Genomic DNA, 12,500 nt, shown 5'->3' on the forward strand with positions numbered 1-12,500 from the left:
CTTTATGCAAGGCCTCAGAAGAACAAGCTAACGGCGATTTAGCTAAAACTTTACATGAGGCCTCAGAAGAACTAGCTACTGGTGATTTAGCTAAAGCTGTACGCGTGGCCTCAGAAGAACTACCTACTGGCAATTTAGCTAAAGCTGTACGCGAAGCCTCAGAAGAACTAGCTACTGGCGATTTAGCTAAAGCTGTACGCGTGGCCTCAGAAGAACTACCTACTGGCAATTTAGCTAAAGCTGTACGCGAAGCCTCAGAAGAACTAGCTACTGGCGATTTAGCTAAAGCTGTACACGAGGCCACAGAAGAACAAGTTATCGGCGAGTTAGCTAAAGCTGTACGCGAAGCCTCAGAAGAACTAGCTACTGGCGATTTAGCTAAAGCTGTACGCGAAGCCTCAGAAGAACTAGCTACTGGTGATTTAGCTAAAGCTGTACGCGAGGCCACAGAAGAACTAGCTACTGGCGATTTAGCTAAAGCTGTACGCGAGGCCACAGAAGAACTAGCTACTGGCGATTTAGCTAAAGCTGTACGCGAGGCCACAGAAGAACTAGCTACTGGCGATTTAGCTAAAGCTGTACGCAAGGCCACAGAAGAACTAGCTACTGGCGAATTAGCTAAAGCTGTACGCGAGGCCTCAGAAGAACTAGCTACTGGCGAGTTAGCTAAAGCTGTACGCGAGGCCACTGAAGAACTAGCTACTGGCGATTTAGCTAAAGCTGTACGCAAGGCCACAGAAGAACTAGCTACTGGCGAATTAGCTAAAGCTGTACGCGAGGCCCCAGAAGAACTAGCTACCGGCGAATTAGCTAAAGCTATACGCAAGGTCTCAGAAGAACTAGCTACCGGCGATTTAGCTAAAGCTATACTCGAGGCCTCAGAAGAACTAGCTACTGGCGATTTAGCTAAAGCTATACGCGAGGTCTCAGAAGAACTAGCTACCGGCGATTTAGCTAAAGCTGTACACGAGGCCTCAGAAGAACTAGCTACTGGCGATTTAGCTAAAGCTGTACGCAAGGCCACAGAAGAACTAGCTACTGGCGATTTAGCTAAAGCTATACGCGAGGTCTCAGAAGAACTAGCTACCGGCGATTTAGCTAAAGCTGTACACGAGGCCTCAGAAGAACTAGCTACTGGCGATTTAGCTAAAGCTGTACGCGAGGCCACAGAAGAACTAGCTACTGGCGATTTAGCTAAAGCTGTACGCAAGGCCACAGAAGAACTAGCTACAGGCGAATTAGCTAAAGCTGTACGCGAGGTCTCAGAAGAACTAGCTACTGGCGATTTAGCTAAAGCTGTACGCGAGGCCACAGAAGAACTAGCTACTGGCGAGTTAGCTAAAGCTGTACGCGAGGCCACAGAAGAACTAGCTACTGGCGAGTTAGCTAAAGCTGTACGCGAGGCCACAGAAGAACTAGCTACTGGCGATTTAGCTAAAGCTGTATGCAAGGCCACAGAAGAACTAGCTACTGGCGAATTAGCTAAAGCTGTACGCGAGGTCTCAGAAGAACTAGCTACCGGCGATTTAGCTAAAGCTGCATGCGAGGCCACAGAAGCTAAATGTGAGGCTACAGAAGAACTAGCTACTGGCGAGTTAGCTAAAGCTGTACATGAGGTCACAGGAGATACAGGTGACATGTGGCTCAGGTGGTAGAGTGGCTGTCTACCAATCGGAAGGTTGGTGGTTCAACCCCCCCCCCCAGTGTCTTTGGACTATGGTTATAATAAAATTCATTCAGTTTCAAACTGTAGCTCCTCCTTAATACTGTTCACTTCATCTCCCAGAACACTGTGTTTCACAATAGGACTTGTTGGTATATTTTTGTATTTCAAAGAGGCTTTATTAGCATGACCATGTTGACTCACAGTATTGCTAAAGCACATAGTACACACGGATCCGTGTGTGTCCCTGTGTGTGTGTGTGTGTGTGTGTGTGTGTGTGTGTAGGTGTGTACATAAATAGTGAGGGATGACACAATAAAGCTCAAAGACTTAATTCCATTGTGGTCCATATAAGGGCAGGGGGAGAGGACAAGTAGCAGCAGGTCACACCTCAATTATTCATCATACATTTAACAAATTCATCCATGTTATACAGAAAACAACAATACAAATAGATAATATGTAAGGGTTAATGCCCGACGAGGTGTCAGGTATTAATGCACCTTTACTACTACAATGGACACCTCGAAGGGCATTAACCTGCTTATACTATGGTCACTTGCCAAATAACATATTTTTATTAGTTTTACAATCGAAATCTAAAGTTTATCCAAACCCTGGTTGCGCCTGACGGTTTGACTAATACCTGGAACAATCATTCCCATCCATCAGGTTCTTATGCAACGCAAACGTTGTTCACTCCCCCCAGGAATTAGGAAGAACCTTAGATACGACTTGCCTCCCTTAGCAACCGGAGATATTTATATAGTCCGCTCAGCTGATAGAAGCCTTCAGTTTAGCTACGAGCCAGAAAGCTAACGCTATGCTAGCAAGAGCCAAAGTCAGTAACATTGTGTACAGTTGGCAATCAGTAAAAATAACCTGACAGTATGTTGAACAACAAGACAAGCTAACTATCCAGCCATGTCATTGTCCCCAAAACAATATAACGACTTTTACGAAGAATCCGCGATGTGTAACGTTACTGTCGGCTGCAGCCTAAAGCAGCGAGCTGAATAGTATATAAGTAGTATATAAGTATAGTATATAAGTATATATATACAGTACAGGCCAAAAGTTTGGACACACCTTCTCATTCAATGCGTTTCCTTTTTATTTTCATGACTATTTACATTGTAGATTCTCACTGAAGGCATCAAAACTATGAATGAACACATATGGAATTATGTACTTAACAAAAAAGTGTGAAATAACTGAAAACATGTCTTATATTTTAGATTCTTCAAAGTAGCCACCCTTTGCTTTTTTTTATTAATAAGGGAAAAACTTCCACTAATTAACCCTGACAAAGCACACCATTTCAGGTGACTACCTCATGAAGCTCATTGAGAGAACACCAAGGGTTTGCAGAGTTATCAAAAAAAGCAAAGGGTGGCTACTTTGAAGAATCTAAAATATAAGACATGTTTTCAGTTATTTCACACTTTTTTGTTAAGCACATAATTCCATATGTGTTCATTCATAGTTTTGATGCCTTCAGTGAGAATTTACAATGTAAATAGTCATGAAAATAAAGAAACACATTGAATGAGAAGGTGTGTCCAAACTTTTGGCCTGTACTGTATATATATTATGTCCGCTGCAACTCTCAGTTCTTTTAAATCTAAGCTAAAGACCTATCTTTTTGATGTTGCTTTTCTTTAAATAATCGATTTTATTAACTTTAATTTCTTATACTGCACTATCAATTTTATTCTTGTCTTTTAATGTTTTTAATTTGTTTATTAATGTTTTTAAATTGTTTTTGTCTTCTAACTGCTCTTTAATGTTTTATGTAAAGCACTTTGAATTGCCCTGTTGCTGAAATGTGCTATACAAATAAAGCTGCCTTGCCTTGCCTAAGGTATAACTTACTTCTTGCAGCCTGTGTATTTTAGCGCCATCCTGTGGTGTTCAGAGGACGATTTGGAAATAATAAATCCACATTTCCTTTTTGATTTAATGTAGCGCATTCATATAGAACAGTAAACAGACAGTTTCAACGGAACTCCTTTAGTAGGTGTCCTATATCACTTTTTAAATGGACACCCTGCAGCCAATCAGAATCGAGTATTCACCCAGACCGTGGTATAACTATGATTGGCGCCTAAAGCCATACTTTCAAACCTTGTTTAAAACTACCTATGTTTCTGACTGTCTTGAGTGTACCAGGTAACCGGTTCCAAAGGGTAGTTCCAGCATAGAGAAAAGACTGTTTACCCAGATTAGTGTTAAAGGAACACGCTGACTTATTGGGACATAGCTTATTCACCGAATAAGACAAAGTCCCAATAAGTTGGCGTGTTACTTTAACGCTACCTATGCTTCTGACTCTCTTTAGTGTACCGGGTAACCGGTTCCAAAGGGTAGTTCCAGCACAGAGAAAAGACTTTTTACCCAGATTAGGGTTATGATGCGTTCTTTTTGTCCACCGAAGTCGATCTACGAGTCGTTTTCCGGAGTTACAAACCGGGAAGTTGCAAAAAGAACGCCTCCCTGAGGTCGTATATATACGACTCGTCAAGTCGTCTTAACTCAGAGGACCCCAAGCTCACTTTCAAAGATGGCTGCGTCGTGCATCAAACATTATAAACATTGTGGATTTCTACAATTTTAAACACTTTTGTCGTTGTTGTAACCAAATGAAGAAGTGGTACACATAGCGCTGTATACTGCTACCTATAGGCATGTCTCTACAGTCTTATTAGGAGTTAAACATAGCGCTGTATACTGCTACCTATAGGCATGTCTCTACAGTCTTATTAGGAGTTAAACATAGCGCTGTATACTGCTACCTATAGACATGTCTCTACAGTCTTATTAGGAGTTAAACATAGCACTGTATACTGCTACCTATAGACATGTCGCTACAGTCTTATTAGGAGTTAAACATAGCACTGTATACTGCTACCTATAGACATGTCGCTACAGTCTTATTAGGAGTTAAACATAGTGCTGTATACTGCTACCTATAGACATGTCTCTACAGTCTTATTAGGAGTTAAACATAGCACTGTATACTGCTACCTATAGGCATGTCTCTACAGTCTTATTAGGAGTTAAACATAGCGCTGTATACTGCTACCTATAGGCATGTCTCTACAGTCTTATTAGGAGTTAAACATAGCACTGTGTACTGCTACCTATAGGCATGTCTCTACAGTCTTATTAGGAGTTAAACATAGCACTGTATACTGCTACCTATAGGCATGTCTCTACAGTCTTATTAGGAGTTAAACATAGCACTGTGTACTGCTACCTATAGGCATGTCTCTACAGTCTTATTAGAGTTAAATACCGCCTGATTAGTTATGTTGTAGCTTGTGCAGCTGAAATTGGCTAGAGACGCTCGGTTGCTATATGACAACAATGGCTTTAAGCAGAGTCTTGAGCAGAAAGCAGAGCAGTAGCCTAACGTTAATCAAAATGTAATTTTCATATCATACTGTGAGATATATTTGTGTAATATGTCAATAACTGGGTGAATAGAATCCTAAATGTTACTAAAAATGTTCCAAAAATCCATCTCTTCTCCGACTCGTAGTATCGTGTGACAAAAAGAACGCAACAACCACGCGGCTATTCGTTTTTCGACACGGATGTGACGTCACGCTCGAGCTACTAGTCGCGATTACAAGACAAAAAGAACGCACTGTTAGCTCTGGGGGGGTACAAAATCTGTTGAGCTTTCCCTAGTGGAGTACCTGTGAACTTCATTTACATTTTAAGATATTTGGGAACATCTCCATAAACAATTTCATGTACCATACCCAAGCTACAACTGAGACACTCGATCCTCAACTTTCAGCCATCCCACCCTTTCAAAGTGGGAAGATTCCAGATGAGTTCTTATGGGAAGGTCTAGAATAAGCCTTATTAATTATTTTTGAGACGTCTGAAGCCTATGTTTCAGGTGCCCTGTGACACCATTGTACCATGAGCCACATGCATAATCGAAATAAGGCTGAATTAAAGCTCCTGCCAGAATTAGCTTAGCTTTTTCATTCAAAAAAACGTTGATATTCTGGCCATGAAACGAACTCTCCGATTTACTTTGGTGATTACCTTTTGGGCCTGACCTACTCCAGATAACTGGCAATCTAACATACATCCAAGGTAACTGATTGGTTCCTTGGTGTGTGTGTGTGTGTGTGTGTGTGTGTGTGTGTGTTGTGTGTGTGTGTGTGTGTGTGTGTGTGTTACCTGTCTCTGAGGCTACTTGGTCCCAGGTAGGGGAACTGACTGTCCTTCAGTCGGCCTTTGATCAGCTGATCCAGAGTCTCGTGAATCAGAGGCTTATGCTGAGTGTACACGTTCTCCACCCCCTGAACACACAACCATCACACACACACATGAAGAAGAAAAGGGTGTGTGTCTGCGTGTGTGTGTGTGTGTGTGTGTACCTTGAGGCCTTTAAAGAACTGTTTGGTGATGGCGACGGCGTCAGTCGCCTCGATGAGGTCACTTCCTCTGACTCTCTTCCCTCCGTACTCCACCACCGACTTCACCATCTGACACACACACACACACACACACACGCACACGCATACCGCAAAGACACACACGCAAAGACACACACACACACAAAGACACACACACACGCACACGCAAAGACACACACGCAAAGACACACACACACACGTAAAGACACACAAACACACGTAAAGACACACACACGCACACACACGCAAAGACACACACACACACACGCAGACACACACACGCACACACACGCAAAGACACACACACACACACGCAAAGACACACGCGCAAAGACACACACACACGTGCGTAAAGACACACACACGCACACACGCAAAGACACACACACACACACGCAAAGACACACACACACACGCAAAGACACACACACACACACGCAAAGACACACACACACACGTAAAGACACAGACACACACACACGCAAAGACCCACACACACACACGTAAAGACACACACACGCAAAAGACACACACACGCACACACCCTTTAAGTCAATCATTTATAGTGTATACATTTTATAAATGTTATTAGTGTATGTGTGTGTGTGTGTGTGTGTGTGTGTGTGAGAGAGTGTCTGTGTGGTGTGTGTGTGTTTGTGTGTCTATGTGGTGTGTGTGTGTGTGTGTGTGTGTGTGTATGTGTGTGTGTTTGTGTGTATGTGTGTGTGTGAGAGTGTCTGTGTGGTGTGTGTGTAATGTGTGTGTGTCTGTCTGTGTGTGTGTCTCTATGTGTGTGTACCTGTTCTAATCTACTTCTCCTTTTTTTTTTATTTAACATGTTTAAAATGTCGAGAAACCACAAGAGAAGAAGAAGAGGCGAGTGTGCGTGTTGCCGCGGTTACCCTGCGGTGTCGCTCCGACACTCCTCTGCGGCTCAGCTCGTCCATCAGCGCCGGCAGGACGCTGCTGCTGTGGCGTTCGTATCGCAGCGCGTAGAGCATCACGAGGCGCACCGCGTCCAGCTCCGACAGGCGCGGGTTCTGAAGCAGCCGCCGCACGCTCTGGAAACAGGAAACAGGAAACAGGAAGTCCTTAGTGGTCCCCTGATACTGTATCTGAAGTCTCTTTTATATAGACCTTAGTGGTCCCCTGATACTGTATCTGAAGTCTCTTTTATATAGACCTTAGTGGTCCCCTAATACTGTATCTGAAGTCTCTTTTATATAGACCTTAGTGGTCCCCTAATACTGTATCTGAAGTCTCTTTTATATAGACCTTAGTGGTCCCCTAACACTGTATCTGAAGTCTCTTTTATATAGACCTTAGTGGTCCCCTAATACTGTATCTGAAGTCTCTTTTATATAGACCTTAGTGGTCCCTAATACTGTATCTGAAGTCTCTTTTATATAGGCCTTAGTGGTCCCCTAATACTGTATCTGAAGTCTCTTTTCTATAGACCTTAGTGGTCCCCTAATACTGTATCTGAAGTCTCTTTTATATAGACCTTAGTGGTCCCCTAATACTGTATCTGAAGTCTCTTTTATATAGACCTTAGTGGTCCCCTAATACTGTATCTGAAGTCTCTTTTATATAGGCCTTAGTGGTCCCCTAATACTGTATCTGAAGTCTCTTTTATATAGGCCTTAGTGGTCCCCTAATACTGTATCTGAAGTCTCTTTTATATAGACCTTAGTGGTCCCCTAATACTGTATCTGAAGTCTCTTTTATATAGGCCTTAGTGGTCCCCTAACACTGTATCTGAAGTCTCTTTTATATAGGCCTTAGTGGTCCCCTAATACTATACCTGAAGTCTCTTTTATATAGACCTTAGTGGTCCCCTAATACTGTATCTGAAGTCTCTTTTATATAGACCTTAGTGGTCCCCTAATACTGTATCTGAAGTCTCTTTTATATAGACCTTAGTGGTCCCCTAATACTGTATCTGAAGTCTCTTTTCTATAGACCTTAGTGGTCCCCTAATACTGTATCTGAAGTCTCTTTTATATAGACCTTAGTGGTCCCCTAATACTGTATCTGAAGTCTCTTTTATATAGGCCTTAGTGGTCCCCTAATACTGTATCTGAAGTCTCTTTTATATAGACCTTAGTGGTCCCCTAATACTGTATCTGAAGTCTCTTTTATATAGACCTTAGTGGTCCCCTAACACTGTATCTGAAGTCTCTTTTATATAGACCTTAGTGGTCCCCTAATACTGTATCTGAAGTCTCTTTTATATAGACCTTAGTGGTCCCCTAATACTGTATCTGAAGTCTCTTTTATATAGACCTTAGTGGTCCCCTAATACTGTATCTGAAGTCTCTTTTATATAGACCTTAGTGGTCCCTAATACTGTATCTGAAGTCTCTTTTATATAGACCTTAGTGGTCCCCTAATACTGTATCTGAAGTCTCTTTTATATAGACCTTAGTGGTCCCCTAATACTGTATCTGAAGTCTCTTTTATATAGACCTTAGTGGTCCCCTAATACTGTATCTGAAGTCTCTTTTATATAGACCTTAGTGGTCCCTAATACTGTATCTGAAGTCTCTTTTATATAGACCTTAGTGGTCCCCTAATACTGTATCTGAAGTCTCTTTATATAGACCTTAGTGGTCCCCTAATACTGTATCTGAAGTCTCTTTTATATAGACCTTAGTGGTCCCCTAATACTGTATCTGAAGTCTCTTTTATATAGACCTTAGTGGTCCCCTAATACTGTATCTGAAGTCTCTTTTATATAGACCTTAGTGGTCCCCTAATACTGTATCTGAAGTCTCTTTTTATATATGGCCCTTAGTGGTCCCCTAATACTTTATCTGAAGTCTCTTTTATATAGGCCTTAGTGGTCCCCTAATACTGTATCTGAAGTCTCTTTTATATAGGCCTTAGTGGTCCCCTAATACTGTATCTGAAGTCTCTTTTATATAGACCTTAGTGGTCCCCTAATACTGTATCTGAAGTCTCTTTTATATAGACCTTAGTGGTCCCCTAATACTGTATCTGAAGTCTCTTTTATATAGACCTTAGTGGACGTTTTACCGGGGCAGGTTACCGGTTACCTGCTGGGCGTTGCCGTGGTTACCTGCTGGGCATTGCCGTGGTCGTTCTGACAGGACAGCTCCTGCTCCACCTCCGAGACCTCCATCAGCTGGCGCTCCGACACCAGCCGGGACAGCTCGCCGACCACCGTCACGTGTTTGGACACGGTGCCAGACATTTTCTTAAACTGGGGGTAGTTATCTACAAAGGCCTGCAGACAGACAGGTTAGAGAGGCAGACAGGTTAGAGAGACAGACAGACAGGTTAGAGAGACAGACAGGTTAGAAAGACAGACAGACCGGTTAGAGAGACAGACAGGTTAGAGAGGCAGACAGACAGGGAGACAGACAGGTTAGAGAGGCAGACAGACAGGGAGAGAGGGAGGAGAGAGAGACAGACAGGGAGACAGACAGGTTAGAGAGGCAGACAGGTTAGAGAGACAGGGAGACAGAGAGAGAGACAGGGAGACAGACAGACAGGTTAGGGAGACAGACAGACAGGTTAGAGAGGCAGACAGGTTAGAGGGCACAGTGAACAGACAGAGTAGACAGGACACAGGTAGAAACAGCAGAGAGACAGACAGAGGAGACAACAAAGTAGAGAAGAAGACAGAAGATAGAGAGGCATAGAGAAAGATAGCAGAGATACAATATTACATATATATATGACATATACAACATGCATGTACATACATGTACATATGTATACATATATATGTATATATATATATGCATATATATATACATATATAAATAAAAAATATATATATATATGTATATATATATATATATTACATATATATATATATATATATATATATATATAAAAAAAATATATATACATATGTATATATATAACATTACAGTATATATATACATAATATAATATATATATATATACACATATATATATATATATACACACATATATATATAATTATGTATATATATATATATATATATATATACACATATATATATATATATATCAATATATATATATATATATAGTATATATATATATATATATATATATATGTATATATATATATATATATATATATATATATATATAATAGAGCTATGTCAGTTATATAGCATGAGACTGGTTGAGAGCTCTTGGCCTGTTCAGCACCATCGCTGTCCATCAGCTGTCGCTGTCCGTGGTGCTGAAACACTGGTACTTGACTGGTAAACTGCTTTCCTTTTTCGTCAATACCAACTTGTCAAATAATTTGTCTTTTCTTAGTGTTTTCTTTCACATAGAGGCTTACTTGGCTCAACAGGTGACACATTATAACATGCATTCATCAGATATTTTACGGTTTTAATTTAAAAATGACTTGGCACTGATTGAGAGCACTTGGCCTGTTCAGCACCATCGCTGTCCAGCAGCTGTTGCTGTCCATGGTGCTGAAACATTGGTACTTGACTGGCAAGGCATAACATGCATTCATCAGATATTTTACCGTTACAATTTTAAAATGACTTGGTAGCAGAGGGCCCCATGATGGAGCTCCGCCCCCTCACTGACCTGAGAGTCTAGCTCCGCCCCCCCATTGTACTGAGAGTCTAGCTCCGCCCCCCCATTGTACTGAGAGTCTAGCTCCGCCCCCCCACTGACCTGAGAGTCTAGCTCCGCCCCCCCACTGTACTGAGGGTCTGACCTTCATGTCGCTGATGGACTCCAGCTTCTGTTGGTCCTTTGGTTTCTTCTTCTGGAAATCTTCCATCAGGTTTTTAATGTTGGTGCCGATTTCCCCGAAGTTCAGGTACAGGTTCTAACACACACACACAGACACACACACACAGACACACAGACACACACACACACACACACACACACACACAGACACACACACACACAGACACACAGACACACACACACACACACACACAGACACACACACACGCACACACACACACACACACACAGAGACACACACACACAGACACACACACAGACACACACACACAGACACACACACACACACACACACACACACACACAGCTTATATTAGTATAATAAAAATTATTGAATGACACAGTGTGTGTGTGTCTGTGTGCATGTGACTCTGTGTGTGTGCATGTGACTCTGTGTGTGTGTGTGTCTGTGTGTGTCTCTCTGTGTGTGTGTGGCAGTGTCTTTGTAGTGTTTGTGTGGTTCAGGGGAAGCTAGGTATGTGCTGCAGGTGTTTTTGTATGTATTTAGTCTGGTGTGGTGTGTGCGCACGTTAGCGTGTAGAACTTCGGCGTTCTCCCGCAGACAGAACCACCTCCTTCAGGTCTCTGCTGATCCCCGGCACCCTGGACAGGTCGATCCGGTTGTTGTTCAGACCCATCAGCTCGTGGACCATCGCCTGGTACGTCCACTACACACACACACACAACACACACACACACACACACACACACACACACACACACACACACACACACACACACACACACACACACACAGACACACAGACACACACACACACAATTTATCTGACTTTAAAGGGATATATCCTTTTAGTTTAACATGAAACAGCTCTGAAATCACCATCACCAAACTCCACCAGACTCCATGTAAATAATCAGGACTTTTAGTGTGTATAGAGCCAGCATATCTCCACCAGACTCCATGTAAATAATCAGGACTTTTAGCGTGTATAGAGCCAGCATATCTCCACCAGACTCCATGTAAATAATCAGGACTTTTAGCGTGTATAGAGCCAGCATATCTCCACCAGACTCCATGTAAATAATCAGGACTTTTAGTGTGTATAGAGCCAGCATATCTCCACATGTAAATGAGTGAATTAAGTTTATTTCAACCAAACCAGAGTGGTGATTGTTGGAACAGTGGAAAGATGAACCAAGACGGTTTTTAATACTTTTATTTAGTTTCTGTCCACTTAGAATGAAGTGTGTTTTACGATGATAAAAGTCCTGATTATTTACATGGAGTCTGGTGGAGATATGCTGGCTCTATACACGCTAAAAGTCCTGATTATTTACATGGAGTCTGGTGGAGATATGCTGGCTCTATACACGCTAAAAGTCCTGATTATTTACATGGAGTCTGGTGGAGTTTGGTGATGGTGATTTCGGGGCTGTTTCATGTTGAACTAAAAGGATCTTCCTCTTTAACTAAAAGGTCTATCTCTGTAGGGATCCATCCCATAATGTTGTCAGACACTTAGAATAATAATCTGAGTCTGTCAGTGTTACCTGGTTGAGCAGTGGCGTGATGGCGTCGTCGCTGCGGTCCAGGATCAGCAGCAGAGGAGGAACCTCCGTCTTCCTGAAGTCAAACAGCTCGTACTCCTTGGTGATGATTTGCTGACGGACAGAGAGACGGACCAATGAGC

At 42.2% G+C, this 12,500-nt stretch overlaps 1 protein-coding gene across 1 annotated transcript in view; it reads right to left on the reverse strand.

Moving 5' to 3' along the window:
• Window positions 1-12,500, reverse strand: part of vps45 (vacuolar protein sorting 45 homolog) — a 23,333-nt gene that overhangs the window by 3,162 nt on the left and 7,671 nt on the right. The window contains 8 exon segments of the mRNA XM_039820665.1: window positions 5,867-5,988; window positions 6,067-6,174; window positions 7,008-7,166; window positions 9,188-9,355; window positions 10,811-10,924; window positions 11,378-11,404; window positions 11,406-11,516; window positions 12,361-12,471. Coding sequence (XP_039676599.1) covers window positions 5,867-5,988; window positions 6,067-6,174; window positions 7,008-7,166; window positions 9,188-9,355; window positions 10,811-10,924; window positions 11,378-11,404; window positions 11,406-11,516; window positions 12,361-12,471 — 920 coding nt within the window.

Source organism: Perca fluviatilis, chromosome 13 (genome assembly GCF_010015445.1).
Source record: "Perca fluviatilis chromosome 13, GENO_Pfluv_1.0, whole genome shotgun sequence".
Lineage (NCBI taxonomy): Eukaryota > Metazoa > Chordata > Actinopteri > Perciformes > Percidae > Perca > Perca fluviatilis.